General features: G+C 35.9%; 1 protein-coding gene across 1 annotated transcript in view; it reads right to left on the minus strand.

The window, feature by feature from the left end:
• LOC131434460 (tachykinin-like peptides receptor 86C) overlaps nucleotides 1-22,879 on the minus strand; it is a 186,027-nt gene that overhangs the window by 63,002 nt on the left and 100,146 nt on the right. The window contains exons 4-5 of the mRNA XM_058601186.1: nucleotides 20,546-20,680; nucleotides 19,938-20,018 (exon numbers count right to left, since the gene is read on the minus strand). Coding sequence (XP_058457169.1) covers nucleotides 19,938-20,018; nucleotides 20,546-20,680 — 216 coding nt within the window. The remainder of the gene's footprint in view (nucleotides 1-19,937; nucleotides 20,019-20,545; nucleotides 20,681-22,879) is intronic.

Here is a 22,879-nt window from a genome sequence, read left to right on the forward strand (position 1 = left end):
AATTTTATTCAAGTATGAAATAAGAATTCTTTACAGAATCTTCTAGTGATATTTTTGAAAATGTAAGTAATATGAAAAAGGCATCATTACACCACTATGTGGGTTAGAAACGGTTTTTTGTATTTCAGTTAATCCAGTTATGTCTCTGAATTCACCCTACCGCCTTTTAAAATTGGTAATGGTTCTTACAACTGTTCCATTTTTTAGTGAATGAAGTGAAACCTACAATTATGCAATATTTTTGGCGTTTGTTCTAATATCACATAGCTTGTAATTCGTAAATTGTCAAGAAATGAGGAAATTACTAAAACAATTGAATACTTATAAGGTAAAAGCTCAAAATGTAATACAGTCCTAGCAAGTCATCATATAATTTGATTTTTTTAAAAAAAAACCCTCTACAATCTTCCAATGTTGAGCTCTTACTTTCAAAAATTCAAGTTTGCAAAAATTTACCAAATTTATTTGAAGTTTTAAACTTTCCAACATGATTTTCTTATTTCAACATAGAGTCTACGACACTATTGATTTTTTTCTTAGATCAGTAGTTGAATAGTACCCGGTCTGGTTTATGAGGAGGATGAGGTAAAATATTTGTCGTAAAAACGACTTACTTTACTATGGGGCGCCTTTTTAAAATTTACCCTGTATATCATTTATTTATACCCGGCTTTAACCTATCGTGATCGTTCACCGGGAACAAAATTTACCCTATACAAGAATGGGTAGAACTCAAATCGTGAAAATCTTTTGTTGTACCTAACCAAACAGCATAATTTTTTTCTACCAGCTATCGGAAACATGTTCATTATTTTGTGACTGAATAGTTTTCTAAAACTTTTGGAAACAATAACGAAAACTCCGTCCGCTTGCTTGTCTTTTTCGCACCCGGACGACGGTTTTGAAGTAGTCTCAGTTCTGAAGTTCAACTGGGCGAGTATGAAAGATAAGCCATGATCTAAAATCGATTATTTCTTCTTATGCGTTAGATGGAACTAGAAGCAGTGGTGGGAACCGTCAACCAAACAAATCTTATACGAGATGTAAAGCCTCATTTGGATTAGATTCTGGAACTGAATTCAGAATCTGGGTTCTGGTCCAACTGAAGTCTGAGCTTAATTAAAGATTTAGGATTTAGCTTCAGGTTTCAGTTTCAGAATTTAGTTCCAGAATTTATTTAGAAAGCCATGACTCTGTAACTGAATCCTAATTCCTGATTTTAGAACTAGACTTCTGAAACTGGATTTTGATACTGAGTTTAGTGCCATAATTCAGATTCCTCAGAATTCTGGAACCAAATTCAAGATATGATTTCTGGAACAAAATTTTAGATCTGAACTCGGAGCCAGAATTCCTAAATTCATTTTCAGAACTCAGAACCTGCATACTGGAATTGAACTCGGAAATTCAGTTCTGGAGCTAGACTTTGGATTGAATTTAATTCTAACATAGAAATCGAAAGCTGGATTCAGAAAAAGAGTGTTGAATTCTGCAACTGAATTCGAAGCCAGTGCCAGGATCCGAATTCAGTACTTTAATCCAATTCCAGTTCCTAAATGCCCAGAATTCAGGTTCTGGTGCAGATTAATAGATGGTGGCAAAAGTGTACTCAGCAGTTGTAAACATCAGATACATTTCTCAAGTCGGTTCTGTTTACAACCATTGATATATTCCTAAAGGGCTATCCGAAGTATTCCTCCACTGAGTACGTAAATTTACAAAGAACAACTAAAACATTATTTGTTGTATTGTTTAATTGTCTTTTGGTCAGCGTTATTTTTGTAGTAGAATATATTTTCCATTACAATTTGGAAGCGAAGTAGTAAAAGTTGCAGAATCTACACAATCAATCAACTAAAAATTTTTGATATTCGGAAGAGTGCAAGAAATATGTCAATCAAATTCGTATTCACTTCATCCAGTTATGTCTCTGACATTACCCTCCCACCTTTTATTCTTTGTTATTTGAAGAGTATTTTGTAGTCTGTGAGTATTTTGAGTGTAGTCGAACGTTGTCGTGATGAAAATTTACAGACCTCATATTGTGATCATTTCTTCTTCTAAGTCCGAACTTGCCGTGTTTTTCCTTGAAACATTACTCGTCATTAGATGAGATGTACAAAAAAAATAGTGAAGCCTGGTAGCAGGTGGTGCTATATATAACGTATATGATCTGACCTTTTTTGCTTGAAGCTTTTCAGTGGACGAAAATCGCTGGAAACTTACTACTCGAAGTTTTGGTATTTTCCACAAAAACCTCTCAAACAAAGTTTTTTGAAGCACTGGAAATTGTAGAATTTCTTGAAATCTATCGAGTTTCCTTGAAATATTTGAATTTTTCAAAAGTTTCGGGTTAAGGGTACATAGCCATTTTAATTATTAAAAGTTTCGTCTTCGACTCGTCTGTGCAAAGCAGTTCAAATATGAACTGTTATTGCTCCACATGAATTTAAGTGGAATTCTAGGCAAACGTGAAATATCGCTCAACTTGAGTGTCAATCTAAGTATAGACATAAACACTTCTTGCTTTAATATGAGGCGCATTTTCAAAATTTACCTTCTGGAAGAGCGATAAGTTTTTGATCGTGAAGTGTGTCTCATTTCGGTTGGTTCAGATCCAGAGCTCAGTTCCTGAATATATTTACAGATTTAGAATGCAGTTTCCACTACTGAATCCAGTTCCAAAGTCAAGCATTCAATTACAGATTTCAGTTTCAAAGGTCGGAGGAATAGTCGACTGTTTCGCGATTGTGCGTTCGACATCATGGAAGCGATTTCATCAATCGGTTCTTTTCAGAGACTCCACTATTTTCGCAAAGAATTACTACGCTATTTTCTTTCTTTGCGAATCGGCATTTTGCATCATGGTTTTGTAAACCTTTCGCAATGCTTGCTCTGATTTGGGAAACATTATTTTGTGCACCGTTTACTGTGTTAATTTCGCTTCAAACTAGGGCAGCATGCATTAGCATTCCATTCAGCGGTTCGTCGTTCGCATTGAAGAAAAATGAACAACTACGAAGAAAATTCTACAAATCAACCCTCCTAGGGACTGTAAACGTTTATAAAAGAGCTTTAAGAACTATTCACCTGTTGAAATATGCAAATCGGGAATAAAATTAAACAGTTTGGTGAGCCGTTCGCAGGGCGAGAAAAATGAATTGTGTGGATTGGTTTGAATGCGTTTTGGTGCCTACAGGAGATGCAAGTGATGTCAGATATTCTATTGTTAAATACAATAAAGTAGAGGAAGTTATTCGTATTCACTTCAATCCGGTTATGACACTGACATCACCCACCCCCGCCTTTTATCTTCAAACGTAGGAACTTTGGCGTTGATAGCGTCTGTATTATCGATTAATGTTTCTCTGAATTTTTCTTAAGAATCGACATCTTGTCAATGTTAGCTTTGTCTAGCGAATATTGTTTTATATATGTGTGCTTTTTCCCTGTCCCTTGTAAAATCTGTTTGTATGTTAAAATTCCACTCAGATTATGCTAAATTCATTGAAGATGTTCTCACATCTCGGACTAAATCGAATTGACTGACGAGCAACAAACCATTGAGCTCTCTTTTATTTAAGGGATTTTTTTCTTTATTTGCAGCAACACACGATTACGGTTTTCTTATTATTTGCCGTAGCACACGTTAATGCGAAAACTCGTGGGGATAAATTCATTTCAAATTAGACATTCCTCAAAGTACTCTGCATCATCAACAATGATGGAAACCAAACAAAAGCAGCGACAAAGAAAAAAAAATATCCTTGGATTTATTCATGCGAAAGATTTGCGCACTATGCGCGTTCCACGGCAGGAAAAATGCATGGAGATTTTTCGACCCGCATGCCGGTCCAGCAATTCCCCCACGCTGATTATCAGGAAAAAATGCTCGTAAATTTTCCGACCGAACCAACAACAACATTGCCGGCATTGAAAGCAATTTTTTCCGGCTCAGAAGATACCGCATGTCGATCAACGGAAAATGGAAACGGGCCGGGCGATTAATCCTAATTACGAAATAATACCAAATGTACTGACGGAATTGGGTTTCTTTTCCAAAGGCTGACCACAGATGAAATGCTATTCTTATAACGGTGGGAAACATATGATACGAAACCCATTTATTTGTTGCTTATGTAGAGTGAAACGAACTTTTTGCTAGACTTTATATTCCACATTATTTAATCCGTTTGACTCCTAAGTGGAGACACACTTCAATCACAAATCTGGGCCTGCAGACTAACTTTTACTATAAGTAAACATCAAATCGTGAAAAATTTGCATGACCGGCTTCATAGAACCTGAACACAAAAGATTTACCTTTTCCTAAATCATGAAAGGCTCCATGCGCGATACAACGAATACAGTTTTATTACATTAACGAATGGAAAAGCACTCAGAAGAGCGTTTTTTTATTCATGTATCCCCGGATTACGTTTACGATTCAATCAAATGTTACAGTTCGGCTCACACCAAAAATCCTTCTTGGAACAAAATTATTTATGCTAAGTTTATCTGACAAAAAATAAAAACAACGAACCGTATGCAAAACACCTAACCTTTCCACTGCCCGGAATATCCTTCATCAGATAAAGGAACAGGCATCACTTTTTTGTTTGGGCCATCCAACGAATATGAGAGGATGAGTTTTAAGGTTATGAGAGAGAGAGGACAAAAAAAAACCCCGATGGTAACCATGCAGGCTGCGCGCTATGAATTTGGTTGATTTACGATTTCCGTTGAAATCGTTTAAATTTTCAAGGATCACTCAGTTCACTTGCAGAGTGTTTGGGATAATGATTTACGAGATATTTTATTTTTTGAGTGTAAAAGTTATCACAGTTCACGGTTTTTTTTATTTGCAGCCGGCTTGTCGAAAAACGATCTTGTAATCTTGATTCAATGAGCAAAGTTTTCATCATTTAATTTCGAACCAGAAGCGGGCCCCCACTAGTAGAGTTTGAAGTTTCGGTTCCGGTTCCTAACCAATTATTAATCTCAAATGCCATCTAGGGCAGGCAGGCAGTTCTAGTGGGACCTGATTCCCATGCTGAATGCTAAAAGCTTATTTAATATTCGATCTTGGCAGCAGCTGCCGTCAACTTAATTTACTGTCGGCACTAATTTCAGGACAAAATTGGCCGAAGCCGGGTAAGGATGTGGTCGGTTTGTCCCCCCCCCCCCCAAATGACTTCGGGCGTTTTGCGCGGCAAAATTGATTGCGATTCTAAATTTATGCCCAAACGTCTCCCGTCTTCCTCCAGCATCCAGAGCATCGTGGCTATCGGTTTTGATGGGGTGCGCCAAAATAGAAAAAAAAAAGTTTATTTTATCTATCAGAAAACGTTGATGACGATGCGGTCGCCGAATGTAGCGAATCGGTAAACAAGGGTAGGGCCACCAGCGCACCATTTGTCATTCAATGAGGCAGATAATAGGAACATCCTTATATCGGGTTATTTTCGATTGAGGGGCTCGTTTTTCAAGATGACAACTTTTCAAATAAGAAATATGCCTCCACTGTGTTTATTCCGCATTGAAGGTAAATAGCGTCCCCCGGTCTCCTTCCTCATGGGAGAAATTTTTTTTTCACAGTGAGCTTTAACTCCTCTGTAGGAGTTGGATGACTAAAAAGAAAACTCCGAGCAGTAGTAAGTGGGTACAGGAAATTATCTGAAATCGAGTTCGGTTACAAAATTTAAAATGTCAGAAGTTTTGAATTCCAAAGTTTCAAAATTTGAATATATCAAAGATCCGAAGTTTCATAACATTAATGTTGCAGGGTTCTAAATTTTTCAATTACCAAATTTACAAAATTTCAATGTTTCTAAGGTTTTAAATTCCAAAGTTTAAAATTTAAAACAAATCCAAAGTTCCAATTGCAAAAGCTTAAAATTTTGAATTTCTCCAAATTTAAATGGGGTAAAGTTAAAAAATTTAGCACCATAAACACACCCGGCGAATGAAATTCAAATTTAAATAAACGATATAAATAAAATAAGCACCATAAATTATATACTCGTTAAACAATCCAAGAGTTAGAAGATTCAACAGTAAACAAATTCTGTTGCAAAGGATCAAGTTTTTAAGTTAAAAAGGCGGGTGGGTAATGTCACAGACATAACTGGATGTCTTGAATACGAAAACAACTGACATGTTCCTTAACTCTTCCGAAAGTTGATCAATTGTATGAATTATGCAAGCATTCTCCTTTTTCACATTTTTTCGCAAAAACAAAGAAGGCTTCACTTGATCTCGATTACTGAGAATTTCACTCAGCGAAAAGTGCACAAACATAATCAAACTGTTCTAGATTTGCACTAAACGGAGGATATTTACCATAGATTTGCGAGCAATAAATCCTAATAGTTTTTTAGAAAACTTTTAGAACCATTAGAATGGCTGATTTTGTGTGATGCCCCTCACCGATGGCCTCTTTTCGTTGTTTTTTCACCAATGCAAACAACTGGCAGCCAGTGTGCCAATTTTTTACGAAGTCAAATCCGTAGATTTGCTTTTAAGTATTCTCATACCAAATACACACGATTTCTGAACATAGGCACATAGTAAAAAAAAAACAACAAACAAACTAATCTCGTATCGTAGCAACTTCGATGTTGCGTTGCCAGATATGTTTTTATCAACCGTTCTAAATTGTCAGCTTGAAACTAAGGAATGAGCCAGGCCAAATTGTTGCTTTGATGAACCAAAAATATTTGATGCCTTTGTATGAGACCTAGGGGTATTATTATTTGTATTTGTATTATATTGACATGAACCTAACACCTGGGCGTTCTGGAAAATAGAGACAGGCTTCCAAACATGAGTGGTCACCGGTGAATAGATGTATAATAACTTTTGAAATTGGACATGTTTAAAGTAAATATGGAGACTAAGTAACAATATTTTACGCATTTTCCGGATAATGGCCAATAAGCCCTCCGTCAACATCTACTTTAAAGAATAATTTCAGAGGTTGTAATAACAACACCAGACGAAATATTAAGCATCTCCTTTGAAATTACTGTTATAAATGACTCTCAGTGAGCGCATAATCATCCAGAATCTATCTTCAAAGTGAATATTGCCAGGCTTATAAACCGTTATGGAAAAACAGTGCGCGATTTTACAAATTTTTGTAGATATCCCGAGAAATAATGCGTTATCTGAAGATTTCTGGAGGAATAATGTAAAATCCGTAGATTTCAAAAGATTCGTCCGTAGATCCGTAGAAAAGACAGAAATCCGTAGGGTTGGCATTGCTGCTGGCAGCTCTGACGTAATCGCTCTTGTCGGATGCGAAACTAGCTTTGCCAGCGACACACAATACATCTGCTCGCAGTGGCGATAGAATCCAAACTGATCCAATTTTTGTTAAGAGGTTTCTTTTTACGAGATTTCGTTTGTAGCTTTTTCACTAATGGGCGGTCCTAACGGCTATAAAAATAACCGCATACAGAATTTTAATGTCGATTATTTCACTTTGGATTTGCATTTCATTGAAAGAAACTATCAGGATGCTGTACGGGATTCATTCCTGCCTTTCAAAAGAACCAAATTGTGGAACTCACTACGGTATTAAGCACTGTTCGGAACATTTTTCTCGAACGATTTGTTGTACAGCAGCAGATATTTTGTTCTCTTCCTCAGCGTTCTGATTGGCTGGTGTTGACATGGGTCAAATGAGACAGGTGTTTCAATAATGTACTATTGAAATACTTCAATGCTTTTTCTATACACGCTTAAGTTGAAAAATTTCGATTCCATTGGTAGATAAATTAAATAAACCCTTTCACAGATCACTGAGCTATGAGCTTTAAAAATACGAGAAAGGTAAACGCGCCTTCTGAATCCTCTTTGATACTCGTTTATTCCAAACATTTCAGAAAAGTTTAATTTTGAATTATTTTAGATTATGTCACACAACAGAAAATTTTATCATAAAAATGTGATCATATTTCCGAAGGCATGTAGCAAAAATTATGTTAATTCGTTAGATACAACAAGAGATATTCACGATCAAAAACTTATCACTCTCTCAGAGGGTAAATTTTGAAAAGACACCCCACAGTAAAGAAGGTCGTATTCACGACAAAAATTCAATAATCTATAAGTTGTACGATCTTAAGTTTCAAATTTTAAACGTCAAAGAACAAATGCTTGAAAGTTTCCAATGTTTCAAAGTTCCAAAGCTCAAAATTCCAAATTTCTCAAGTCCTAGAGTTTGAAAGCTCAAAAGGTGAAAAGTAACAATTTTTAAAGCTCCCAAGTTCCAATGTTGCTTCAATATTTACATAGTTCAGAAGGTGAGTAAACTTCAAGAGTACTAAAGCTTCAGAGCTCCGCAGTTTCAAGGTCCAAAAGTTCTTAACGAACAAAAATCTACGTTTACAGAACATCAGAATTCCACATTTTCGAAGTTTTCAAGCTGCAAAGTTTTTAAGTTATATAATTCCGAATTCTCAAATTTTCAAGTTTTAAAATTATCAAATTTCCTAAATTTCAAAAAGTTCTAAAGATTCAAAATAGTATAGTTTCAAAAAAACTTCGAATATTTCAAAGTTTCAAAATATCAAAGATCTAAACACTGAAAGTGTCTAAACATTGGAATGTTTCAGGGCTCCGCACAGCTTTCAATTTCCAAATTTTCCGGATCTTTGGAACCAATTTCAAAAGTTAAAATTTTCAAAGTTTTAATGGTTTAAAGTTCAAAAACGCAATTCGAAGATTCAACAGTAAGAAATACTGCAGTAAAATTTTCTAGTTAAAAAATTCGATAATTTACATTTTGAGCAAAATTTTATAAAATTAAAACGCCAAATTCTAAATCTTTCAAAGTTTGAAGGTTTTAAGATTCTAAAGTTTTTAAGGTCTCTAATTTCAAAATTTTAGTGTTCAAACCTTCCATAGTTTAAAACAACAAAACTACTCAAAGGTTTAAAGTTTCGAAGCTTCAAGGTCCAAAACATTCAAATTCAAAATTTATAAAATAGTAAAATTCTTAATTTTCAAAGTCTGAAAACTTCAAAGTTGCAAGTTACATAATTCCGGATTTACCAAGCTCCTAATAACCAAAAAAAATATTTTTTAGATTACCAAATTACCAAAGTTTGAAACTTTCGAAGCATTAAAATTTCAGAATATTTAGAACTTTTTGAATTTTGTTCTATTCTATTATAGAGGTTGTAACCTTGAGGCCATTCGCCTCGTCGGGTAAGAAAAACTTTCGGACCATACGTGTGGTGTTGTGAATCAAACCAAGGTGCGTTTTTGAATTTAAATCTAGTCCAACTTTGGAATTTTGAAAAGATCCAAATCTCTAAAGTTCCAAAGATTCAAGTTCAAAAGCTGTAAACATTAAATAGTTCTAAAGGTCTTTATTAAATGAAACAATTCAAAAGTTCCAAAATTTCAAGACCATCAAGTTTCAAATCTCTCGTTTCTAAGTTCTAAAATTGTTTAATTTTTATATTAGAATGCTTTAGAACTATAAAATTTTTAAAGGTTCAAGTTCAGGAGGAAAAAAATCAAGTGTTAAGGAGCGGGTAGGGTGTAACACTTTTGAAAAATCATTTATTATTTTCTTCATGTTTTCTTATAGTAAAACATTTCAAGAATATTCTGTGAAGTTTTCAAGCCTATTGGAACGAACCTCTGGAAGTTATGGACCTTTATTTATGGATATCTCATTCTTAGAAGAAGCAAGAGCTCGACGCACAGGCCCCAGATTTCTACTTCGATTGACTTCAAAACTTGACACAACATTCTTGAAATGTTTAATTATAACAAATTATAAAAGAACAAATATAATTTTTTGAAAATGTTAGACTCTACGGGCTCCTTGGAGTACTTAATTGTTTCCATTGATTTTAAAGACAAAAAATTTCAAACGCGTTTTTCCTCGAAAGCACACGGAACCACCCGCGATCCCATTTCAACCAGAATATTAGTTGATTTTCTGAATTCGATTGGTTAAAATTTGGTACAACTATTCGATTGTTGTTTTAACTAAACTGTCATTTTTGTTTTTCGATTAGCAGAAACGATGGTTGAAACAACTAATTCAACTGTTTGAAAAAAAAATGCTGTCAATTAGTGAGGACACATACCTTTCAATTTCAACAAATATTTTAGTTGAAATAACTGGTGTTGTTATTGAAACAAAATTCTGTTAGTTGAAAAATAAATCGGTTTTATTCGTTTGTTTGTTTTGAGATCAGTAAAGATCTAAATTCTAAAAAAATACTTCTGATTCGATCGGAAATGATTGATGTAGAAAAACGTTTTTAATCAGCAAAAGTGCCCGGAGGGGCGAGTAAATTAGCGAAGTTAATAAATTTACCTAAAATGATGCCTTCAAACGGTTGAACTAAAGTTATGCACTGATAATTTTAGTCAATTTATATGAGCTTGTGTGTATCAACCGCTGGGAATTGGAATTTTGCGACGGCAATTCAAACGCGCCATTCAATCGCAGCGCGTTCTGTGCGTTTGAAACCCTTCGCTCCTGTTACTTTTATAAATTGAATTCATGTCAAAACGCGTTTTATTACTAATGCATGAACATCATCATCGGTATCAAACAGCTGGAAGTAAAACAGTCTGCTGGAAGTAAATAGTGATCGAATTTGAAGCATAAAATTTTTGCGCATACCTAAAAGATTACGAGATGATCATTCATTAACATTTTCTAATTTGTCACCAAATCTTTTTCATCTCAAACGAGGTTTACTTTATCACAACACCGCTGTTAGATAAACACTTGTTATCATAAGATTCTCAAATCGAATGAACACAATTTCACCAAACGCTTTAACCATCGATGTTGTTTTCATTGACATTTTGAAGCGACGCGAACAGATTTCAACTAGAAAAGTTGTTGATTTTGCATTGTGATTATTGTTTTGCTTTCAACTGTCTCCGGCATTTGACAGCATTCAAAACAACATATTTTTCAACTACTTGAATATATGCAAATCAAAAACCATTTTGGTTGAATCAAAAAGAAATTAGTTAAATCAACTATCGCAATAATCAAAAACTGCGATATCGCAATTTTATGATCGAAGGGTTCTCCGTGCAGGTTTTGAAAATCCGTGTCCATCGTCATTCAAGAACTACTACTGTACCATTTTATTTAAATTTTGCACACATTTTCTACATATAAAAACCAGGCCCCAACGTTTTCCTTTTCGATGTTTGTTACTTTGGGGAGGTTTCACCGTTACAAAATGACGGATTTTTTCGTGAAAAATCGTAGATTTGCTGTGAACCACCAAAAATTCAAAAAATTTAAAATAAATAAAAGAGTAACGTTGGGTCTAGAAAAATTTCTTCTCTAACTATGCTGCTTTGATTTGGTCAGTTCTGGAAAAAATTCGTAAAAACGATGATTTTTTTCTTCGTTTAGACCCCTGTTAAATTCAGATGTTCAAAAGTTTCAAGTTTCAATTAATGTTCCAAAGATCTAAAGTATTGAATTTACACAAGCTAAATTCAAAATTTCGAAAGCTCCAATGTTACAAATAAACATATTGCTCTGTCTCTACTAAAAAAGAGAGTGCGCCATGATGTAAAGAAAGTGCAAGAGATTCAACTGAACAAAACTAATGGTGCAATATGCTTTGCTTCCATTGAGTGCACGATGCAGCGTAATTCGATGCTGAAAATAAGAAAAGAATAGAAGTACACAATGTTTTCCTGACATCCAGAATATATAAGTGTGTTGGAAAATACATTCTTACGTGGTCTTCTGATAGGATGGAGTGTTCATGAAAATTACTATTTGTAAAATGACCAGTTTATATGTCAGATCAATGGAGATCGATATCACATGTTTGAAATGCTCGTTTTGGTTTTGAAATCCAAGTTCAGTGCTTGTAGCTCTAACCCAAAGGTTTCCGAAACAGTCATAAGCAAATAAAATGATCTTCTACAGTGCTTGGCTGATCAATTGCATGAAAAACCCAGGTGCCATAGTAAATCATTCCGATGAATAGAAAATTTTCCCGCTTTTAAATTCAATACACTGGGAAAGCTATTTTTCACTACACAATGAACCAGACTAATACCAGAAATTCAATTGGAAGCCACTGGTCAGCCATGACCAGGTTGGAATTTTTTCCTCAGTATACAGACACTCAACTGAAAGTTCGTTGAAACGTGACAAACAATGTGTGTGTGTGAAATCATGTGTCTCATATCATCACTTCATCGTGTTGCGGTTTACAGCAAGCACATTTTTCCTGATGGCAGTTTCTGCTTGCACAAGGACGCCCATTCTACTTGAGGTTTATTTCCGGTTCAGCATCAAGCACACCATCATTTCCTCAAGTAGAATGGGCGCACTGCCGTTCTTCAACGGCAAGAGGGAAACTTATTTGTATGCAAAAACCGCGAACAGTAAAACAAGCGATAATTTCATTTATGCTCTCCATTGACAATACCAGATTCTAAACATTGACAAGCTATTCTCGCTTATGTTGGGTTTTTTTATTCATTTAATCGCAAGATGAATGACGTTCGTTGAAACAAGCCATCCGAGTCTAATGCTATATTTCAAAGTGAGAAGGAGTATCGGTAAACTTACTGATGTCATAGAGTTCAAAACTAAAAATACAGAAACTCATTACGGAGGCTTAATCAAAACCGAAACTTGTTTATCTGTGAAAATCGATCAATGATACCCGTAAACATTGCTAGGCTAAATCCGTTTGTTTGTAGAGCCACCAAAATTATTGCGGTGAACCGAAATAATTCCATCAAGACTGTGGAAAGCAAATATCTAAGCCCCGTTCAAGGCAAGGCTCTAATCGGGGGAGGATTTTCAGGAGGATCACCAATTTCTCATTCCTCCCCTCCCCCTGGTTGTCAAACGCTGACTGCGGTGAAATTATTGGATTAATTTTGTCCAACCCATCATCATTCACTCGTTCTGGTGTTGGTTTGGGATCGATATAAGTTTGGTGACTCGGAAGGAGATCCGTTACCTGATTATATTTATAGCATCGAATAACAAAACCAAATACCGAGATTTCGGGTTCGGTACTGACATTTCCGATTCATTCGAATTCGTTATCATTGTTCCGAGGTAGAAACCGGTAAAATATCGATCGGTTTCGTCTCCAGTAGTTTTGCTTTCGACGACACTCTTTTAACCAGATAACAATCAATTTCGAAACAGAGAGTTGACATCCATTCCTTTGTTTTGTAATCTTAGGCAATCATTTTCAAATACATTTCGATGCAAAATAATGGCCAGAATCATAACCACAATAGTTAATATGGTTCGATCCTGAGGAGACACTCTTGTAGATACCGAGGTGGAACGCAAATCGAATGACGTCTTCGAGGGTTTCCACAATAGAAGAACGAACCGATTGGTTCAATAGCATGTTGATTGCAATTTCAATTGTTCTAACAGCACTTCGACTAATCTTTATGTTAATAGGTATTTAAACTAATGACACACATGCTTCTAGAATAGATGTGTTCAGTCAATTGACAAATCACAATGTCGTCGATAATTAGAAACAATCCGATTGAAAGGTAACTTGCCAGTCTCTCACGCAGAATGCATAATTTAAGACTTTTTATGCAGACTGACTGAAATCGTTTGTTTCCCATTGCCAATGGCAACAGGTCATGGAAAATGTTTCAGATGTTTAACTCTTCTCGGAACAATTGTGCAATTGGAAAACTTCACTTCGTTTGTTACTTGTTCAATTTGTTTCAAAACCGTATTATTTGTTAAACGGAAGCTGGATATGAAACTGTACAACATTCTGTACAGCCAATTGCAATAAACGATTCGGAACATTATCCTTCCAGGCAAGGATGGCTTTTATCGTATCGAAGAACGCTCATTTGCAACTCTTCACACGATTCAATGAGTGCCATCAAAGAGAAACGGATATCATCGCAGCAACAAAAATACTGGCATGGTTCATTTAACATAGAATAGACACCAGCGCGAGAACGAATTTCTCTTGATAACATTTCTGAGAATCAAAGGTTAGCATGCTGCTGTGGGGATCCTCTCTGGAGCAATCTCGTTTCGCGATCCGATTCTTTACAGGCAGTTGATAATTGCGATAGAATCATTTTACTATTGCCGCTTATTCTAACTATGTGCATATAACCTTTGTATAAGTTGTGTCTATGAAAATGTATGTCAATGCTCCACACAAGGGTTTTGAAATATTGCAACCTAGTATGAGAATCAAGTCGAATCATCGATTTGATTTTCTGCGATAGTTGTCAACTTGCGATTCTCTCTTGGTAAATTCCACACAGCACCAATCATTATCAGAATGCAATTTTTCTTAAGGACCGTGAAATACTCAGAGTATGAAGTGGAGCGAAGAAATGTAGAAAAATTCTCTCGCGGTTCATCCATTGAGAGACTCGAGTTCTTGAAGCATCTTTTACTGGATTGAATATGTTGTATACAATATAGATGAAAATCGGGCAGCTTCTGTTAAATTTTCGGCAATCACCAACACTGCTTTCAGGTTTTCGGGTTCATTTCACAAGCAGTATTATTGAATGGTTTTCACTTTTGTTACAAAACCACCCAAAATCGATTGTCAAATAACATAAATAACCGTTCTGTAACATTTGTGAAACATGCCAATTTTAACAAGTTTAAAATGGTTAATTGGGAACTAGCATTCCAGAAGTTTGTTTAAAAAAACCAGCCCTAATACTTCTCAGAAATCAGCGTAATGAAAAAAGGCGGGTGAGTAATCCAGTTATTTCTGTGAGGGCGCGAATACAATTAAAAATTAGAATCGTGCGTATTAGTTGATTCTGTGAATTTGGCAACTTTTACTGCTTCACTTTCAGAATTGTAACGGTGCATTTACACTTAAGATAAGCCTTTTTGTTGACAAATATTTTCTATCGCACAATTAAATAACGCGAAACAGTTGAGGGTAAAACAATCGCAACATACAAAATTTTGATGTCGATTATTTCATTTCAGATTTTCATATTTCAGTATAAGAAACTATCCAAATGCTGTACGAGACTCAGCCAAAATTCTCTATGATATTATACACTGTTGGGAATATTTGCCACGAATGCGTTGCAGCCAAATGTAAGCTTTATTTACGCTCGTTTCGAGAGGTGCACCAAGCTAATCAAACTATTTTAGATTTGCACTAAACTGATGATTTTTACCTCCGATTTGCCAAGAAATAATAGTTCTTTAGATAACGTTTAGATCCATTAGAACGGTTGATTTTTTATGTTTCCCATCGTTCTCCACTTTTCGTTGCTTATTTCAATTCAAACGACCAGCAGCAAGATGATTTTGAAGGAAAACTGGCTCTGCGAACGTCCCGCAATTGATTCAATACTGAACTTAATTCTTAATACTGGAACTGGAATTGAGCTCTGGACCTGAATCAACCGGAATAATGCACTTGCTTTACTTCCTGCTCTGTCAACTACAAGCTGCAACTGCAAATATATCAAATTCGTTAACATTTTATACCTATTCAGGTACGAGAAAGACATCATGAGTTTTCTTCTTTGATACTCGTTGATACCAAACATTTCAGAAAATTTTTATTTTGAACTATTTGTGATTATGTCATACAACTGAAAATTTTATCATAAACTGATGATCAGATTTCCGATGGCATGCAGAAAAAACTGTGTTGCTACGTTAGGTACAACAAGAAATATTCACGATTCAAAACTTATCACTCTAATAAAGTAAGTCGTATTTACGACAAAAGCGCCATCCAAACATCAGTAAAAATACAACGATGTTAGTTGTTTTTCATAGCTTTACATAGTAGGAAACTTCATACAGTTCTTTGGAAATAATCAATGATTCTAAAAAGAACCGATTTATAGAATTCAAGAACTGGACCTGAGTTCCAGAACTTAAAAGGCTTAAAATTCATTGCAATTTAGTTCTAGAACTGAATTTTGAATTTGAATTCCGAAAATGACTTTATCTCCGAAATCCAGTCTCAAAATTCGGTTTCTCGTGCTGCCGTCCTGTTGCAGTGACCGTTCCAGACAATATAAAGCTGAAGTGCGTGAAATGTTTCGCACATTAGAGTTGTTTTCCTAAGAATTGGTTGTTAAAATATATAAATCCATCAGCAAGTGAAGAAGTTATATGCGTTCAAAATTATGACCGAAGAAGATTAGGCGGCTATTTAAAAAAAATTTGATTGACTCCTGGTCCCGTATACTTCATAAAGATACTTTTTAATGCCAAAAAATATTTTTTGAGATTTTTTGAATGGTAAGAGAAAACCACTATCACACGAATAAGAGAGTCAGAAAAGATTTTTTAATTGATATGTTCACTAGTTCTTTTCCCGATAGAAAATATCGCATTTCATTCATTGAGATCGATTCGCAGGTCATAAATACTTAAATTTCATCGACATTCAATGATTTTGATGGTACTTCTCCCGAATGGAAGAATCAGAAATGCTGGCTTGATGGGTTATTCCAGTGACTATTTTTTACTTATTACGTCAATGGAAGAAAATACCGTAAGAAGTGCTTCAGGATTGGTCTTAAAAGGACCAAATAATTAAATTACTTCCAAGTTACAAAGTGGCGGAATGTTCGAGTCCCGGTTTCGAAGAATTCTCATGGCGTTTTGCATTGAAAAACACCGGTGGTGTGGATTGCTCTGGTTTTGAACTTTCGAGCAGAAATTGTAATGAAACATCGTCAGAATGTTGCATTTCTGCTCGAAAGTGCAAAACCAGAGCAATCCACGCTACCAGTATTTTCCAATGAAAAACGGCATTAATGTAAATGGGATTGTATTACTAGCCATGAAAGAATCAACTGCGAAATCGGTGGCAATAGAATAATCAAAAAAATGCAATACATTGCAATATCATTGCATTTATCCATTGCGAAATTCAGAATCAACAGCACACAGAATAAATCTGCTCAAGCCTGATGTTGGTAGCACTAAAAGACTATTTAAATATCCGCATCACTATACACTGTCACAAATAGAGGCGGGGCAAACATAAAGTCAAAGTCTTGGCATCACATTGCTTTTGTGGAATTTGGCCTTTCTGTTTCAACAGACTTCGCGACCGATTCTTAGTGTACAGAATCATTGCATGGCTAGTACTATGGATCCTACTGACATCATGAATCTTTCCAGGTCGGGGCTCGAACATACGACAACTGGCTTGTAAGACCAGCGTCCTATGCATTCAACCACCATTGAAATTCTCACTTGTGCTTATTTAGTTCATATGTCAAAAGCGCAGTGATATAGATTAAGAAAACTGAGTAACTTCTACTTTGATTCTAAATTGATTATAAATAATAATCGCAGTGCTTTGAAAATGTTACGCGAGAGTTTTGGTTTTAAAGTGAGCAATAAATATTGATTGGATCTCTGGCCAGAGTCGGATCGAGACTCGATTTTCCCACCGTAGTGAGGGCACACGTCTGTTCCAATAAAGATATGTTAGTACGACAAAAATTTGTTGGTTTCAGCTAATTTTCTCTTTTCTAGAATGAGTAAATATGTAAATTTAGATCTAATCTAGAGCAAGGATTCAATTCCGGTATCTTAGATTTGACCTCTTGAAATTGTATTCTGGAATTGAATTCGGAACCGGCATTCCGGGACTGAACTCTAAAATTGATTTCTGAAACTCTATTCTAATGTTTAAATTAGGTTCCGAATTCAGGTGGACCGGAAATCAGATTCTGAACTCAGTTTTAAAATTAAGTTCCAGAATCCAATCCAAATGAAGTTCTACAGCGCGTTCAGCTCCGTGTAGAGTATAAGAAGATGAACATCGGAACTGATATGTGCCTGGCTATCTCAATACCGTCGTCAAGGGTACGAGAAAGGTGAACAGACGTTATAAGTTTTCCTCATTGTTTTCAAAAATTTGAGAAAACTCTATTTTCGAGTTGTTTTTGATTGTCTCACACTGTTGAAATACTGATCATATTTCTGGTTGGATGGAGAAAGAATTATGTGAGCAATTCCATGCGGAATCGGTTGACTGTTGGCACGACCCCCTCGATTTGTATGAATTATTTTGAACAATAATGTTGAGCGATTTGAACAATGAAATATTATTCTCTAAGCTACTTTCAATGAAAAAGCTCATAGGAAGAAGGGGTTGGGGTCCAGTAGGAGATTGATAGTACCTATTACCTTTCTCCGGACAGTACCAGGACACGGCATCTAGCGTGTGAAATCCGTGTGGAAAAAAATGAGCCAAGAATAGATCCATTAGGTTCCTGCTTTCATGTTTTCCTTTCAGTTATCAGATATTTTCAACGTTTCACTTCTGATTACTCTATTTTACTAAGTTATCTCTTCATTCAACTTTTTAATTTCCAGTTAGCTTCTTCCAGTTAGTTATTTGGTATGCTTTCTTTTTCCATGTTATTGTATGTCTATGCATGTTTTTTTCAGTGTGTATATATTTTTTAAATCTCATTTGATAACCTACAACTTCTTCTTAGACATATTTTCCGTAGAAGCTATAAATTTCTGGTTATAATTGTTTGAAAATATTGCGGCTAAAAACACATACTCCCTTTTCATAAATTAGTCTTGAGTGAAAAAAATCTCTACACCAGTGAAAAATACTTTATTTGTTATATCGATCATACATGTAAAGTCACATGCAAGTTGAAGAGGGTCGTGCCAGAATTTTGCCATTTCTGAACGATTTGGCGTGGAATGACTCATGTTGCTGCGTATAGTGCATCTCGAAATATTCACGAATAAGTTCTACCTATTCGTCCACAGGACAAATTTTGCAAGGGCGCCCCATAGTAAAGTAAGACATATTTCTGTCGACAAAATTAAGATATTTCAAAAAATGGGCAATATTCAGCTTACTATATCGATTTTGATTGGTTCTTTTCGGCAAGCATTAACTGAGAGAGGCTTTCTTTCTTCTGATCATGCTTATATGAGCCAGTCTAGGATATCTGTCCGTCTTTTTATTTCATATCTTTCGCCTCTCTTAGTTAATGCTTGCCGAAAAGAACCAATCAAAATCGATATAGTAGATATTATGCGGCAATTACAACCAAATAAAAATACTTAGCTTCATTGATTTATATCCGTTGATACTTCTTCTCATCGAATCCTTCAAAACTTCTCTTGGGGCTCTCGTTTTTCTCCGTTCATTGTTTCCAGTCCTTGGTTTACATACAACTTACACTTTGCAAATTCTGAAGAAAGAACGTTAAATATACAGTATCCATACGATCGCAGTTTAATTAGAGAATGTTTGTCGTGAGCGAAAGCAAAGATGGAACTGCTCATACTACTCGTTAGATTTATTGTGCACTCATTCTACAATCCTGAAAGTGAAAATAAATGTATTTTATTGTTTTCGCACAGTAGAGTATGAATGATGATTGATGAGTAAGTGGAGCATTAGTATGGAACTGAGTAAAAGAAACGAATGTCTAAAAAAGTAGTAACCATTCTACATCGCAGTCTCAGAGAGAGCATGCAACCAAACTACTAGGTGTGCAGATTTTCGCAGATGTTGTTCACACCGTTTGCGGCTCTCAAATCGATTCGGTCATCATATGGTCAAATCATTGCAAAAGAAATAAGATTTGATTAATAGATTGGTATCGTCCATAGTTCAAAGCGCAGTGTTTGTACTAGCATGGACAATGGTACATTCAGAATATGGAACACTTTCATTTTGTTGTTCCATTTCCATTAAATCTGTCTTAAGGTTGTTTTAATGCCCCGGAATTCAAATGCCATTTAAATATTCGAACATGAAACGATTCTGGTGACATGTTTTCAAATATTTCAACATGAAACTACTCGTGTTTTTCGGTTTGCTCTAGGAATTTTCCGTGCCACTCAATTCTCCAGAACAAAACTTACTACCCGTCAAAAGTTCTGGTCATGTGAAAACAAACAATCTACTTACATGTAATCTGCCATAGAAGTCGGATACCGTCCATCTGGCCACAGCATGTAGCATACGGTTCTGGTGTTGCCATTATTGTAACTACGGAGAGAGAAAGAGAAACAATTGAAAACGGATCTGTGAGGATTTTATTTATACAGCAAATACAAAAAGAAAAACAATCGTTCCGATTCATAATGCGTTGTCGAAGAGAATTATTTTTACACTCGCGTTCGAAATCAGATGAACAAATAAACAATTATCGGTTTTTTTGCCTACCTCAATCAGATGACGGTTTGGTGTTCATAAATATCAAATAACTGAGTGAAACTCGCATTACCAATTAAATAAACATAATTGAATGACTTCTGACTTTTTCCACCATCATCTCATGATTATAATTTTTCGCTCAGCTCGGTTACAAACAACTATTATGAGACTGCTCCTTTAATTTCCTCTGATAGAAAATAGTGTAAAACAAAACAAAATATCACTTCCCGCTTCCCTCGGGGATTCCGAGTCGTGGACAGTGTAATTGACTGTTCCAATCTGTCCAATATTTCTACCATTCGTAAGACACAGACCATTTCCCTCTGTTTGATTCCAGTTGGGTTCGTGCTGCAACTTACCGTTTCGTCATCACAGTCGAGTACATCAGACAGGGAGTGGCCAGCACACAACTCAGGGCCCAGATGATGAGCAGGAACAGGCGAGCCTTCTTCCGGGAAGTCCGATGCCGCAAGGGATGCACAATTGCAATGTATCTGCAAAGAAAGAAGCGACTTGATGAAAAATATCCCCGCAACGGGTGGACGAGAGAGACCGACCGAACGAAAGAAAGTTAATAATGCCTTCCTGACACACCGAAGGTAAATTGCACCGTCGGAAACGGAACCGCTGAAGCGAACGATAAGACCATGAATTGTCGTTGGAAAATTCCCCAACGACGTATCACTCCGAGAAGCTCGTTAAACCAAGATGCAATATGATTTTAAACTTTTCAACAACGATATTACGGAGGACATCCAAGAGAGAGAGAAAGAGAAAGAGAGAGTGAAAGATCGAGGATGTCCCACCAGAAAGGAAATTATGCCGCTGACATTGACCCCGTTGCTTGCCGTGCACTTTGTCATAATGGTCGCAAATTCCGAATGGACGTTCTTTTAGTGACTTCTTGCGCTTTGCATCGGATTCCGTTTGGATCGAGTCCAACAACTGGATGCTAGGGATGGTTATTGTTCTTGTTGGTGGATTATATAAGAATAGCACACAAAAACAATAGCAGAGCGGCTCTATTTGGATTAGTCGTCACAAGGTGAGATAACTAAGTGCACACAAGTTCCTATCTCATACCTCCCCATATGTCTATGATGACATTTGTTCAGTAGAACGACGTCGACTTGGTTCTGTCGTCTTCTGCGTTAGTGCAGAATGAGAGGGTGCGAATTGGTTTGAATGTAACAATTAATTTGACACGCGAAAATTATTGAAAACCCTTCAGATCGGTCAAACATTTCGCATTGACGTCCTATTGCTGAAGTGTATTAAAATTTCATTATGACATTGAATTGTCAATTTGTTTTCAAGAAAACCGTCTGCAGCATTTTTTGCAATTCATAAAGCAAAATTAAGACGTAAGAATAACATTTGTGTATAAATAAAAAGTGTTTTATGCAAAAGCGAAAAAATATTCAGGTTATACTATGTTCCAAGTGTCTTATTGGCTAGGGCAGAAGACTGAAGGTTTCGAAGATTTCGATACGGTCAAAAATGAAGCATTGAACGCAAACCTGATTATTGGTGCGATTAGAAAATGTTAATTGTTCATACAAAACTGAAAAACTTTAACCAACTACGCGTCGATTGCTTGCCTATTGCAAGAGATCGAATGTCTTTCTGTAATGTTTGAACCCATTTGATGCAAACATTTCATTTAGGCGGGGCTGGTCGATGGAACGGTTCGATTCGCTCTGTATACGAAATGAGTCATCGTAATTCGACTGAGTCACCTCTTTGAGTCCTGAACTAAAGTTATTTGCCGTTCCTAGCTCGTTAAAGTCGGCCAAACCATCTCTGAGAAAGTGGACTGAGTTTTATTTTTGAGCGTTTCAACACTATTTTCGGTGCTTCCGGAATCGGAATCCAGGATAGGCGGAATTAATTTGATTGGCAACTCTACTTGCAATAACTAACGGCTGGAATAGTTTCGAGTCCAGTTTAGAAATCTTTTTAGGTTTTTTGCTTCACCGCCTAAAGTGACGATACAAAATTTTTAACATTCTTCACCATTCCGGAATCGAAAGTTCCATCCGAATGAGATTCTAAAGTTTTGTATGAGACCATAAGACCTTTTAATTTAATCGTAAGTTTTTGAAAATTAGTCACGCTATATCTGAGGAAAGCGAGTAATTAAGCAACTACGGTGTTGTGTTTTCTTCCTTCGTACCAGCACGTACCGATGCACGTACTGGTTTTGAATCGTCATTTTTAATGACGGTGCGAATGTTTTAACACTCATGTAATTGTGGGACAGAAAGTCGGATCCGGATGAATCTTTACAGTAGCTTTTGAGACAATGTGAGTTTTAATTTACAACGAGATTGGTGAAAATTGGTTCAAGCATCACTGAGAAATCAAAGTGAGTTCTATTTTTGGATTTGTTCTCCACTACTTTCGGTGCTTTCGGAACAGTAGTGCCGGATTAAGTTTATATGTGCACAAACTAACAATTTTAGCAAACTAGAAGAAATAATCAGTCAGTTTTACGGGATTTGTACCTGTTTTAGCCATTGTTTGCAAAAAAAAATACTCATGAACTTTTTCACTTATTGGTCTCTAGTTCCGAAACCGGAAGTCGGATCTGAATAAAATGTTCTAGAAATTTTGTTTAATAATTTCAAGACTCTACGTTTAAATCTTAGTTTGTGAAAATCGGTTAAGCTATTTTTACTCTGTATTTCCAG

Source organism: Malaya genurostris, chromosome 1, assembly GCF_030247185.1.
Source record: "Malaya genurostris strain Urasoe2022 chromosome 1, Malgen_1.1, whole genome shotgun sequence".
Taxonomy (NCBI): domain Eukaryota; kingdom Metazoa; phylum Arthropoda; class Insecta; order Diptera; family Culicidae; genus Malaya; species Malaya genurostris.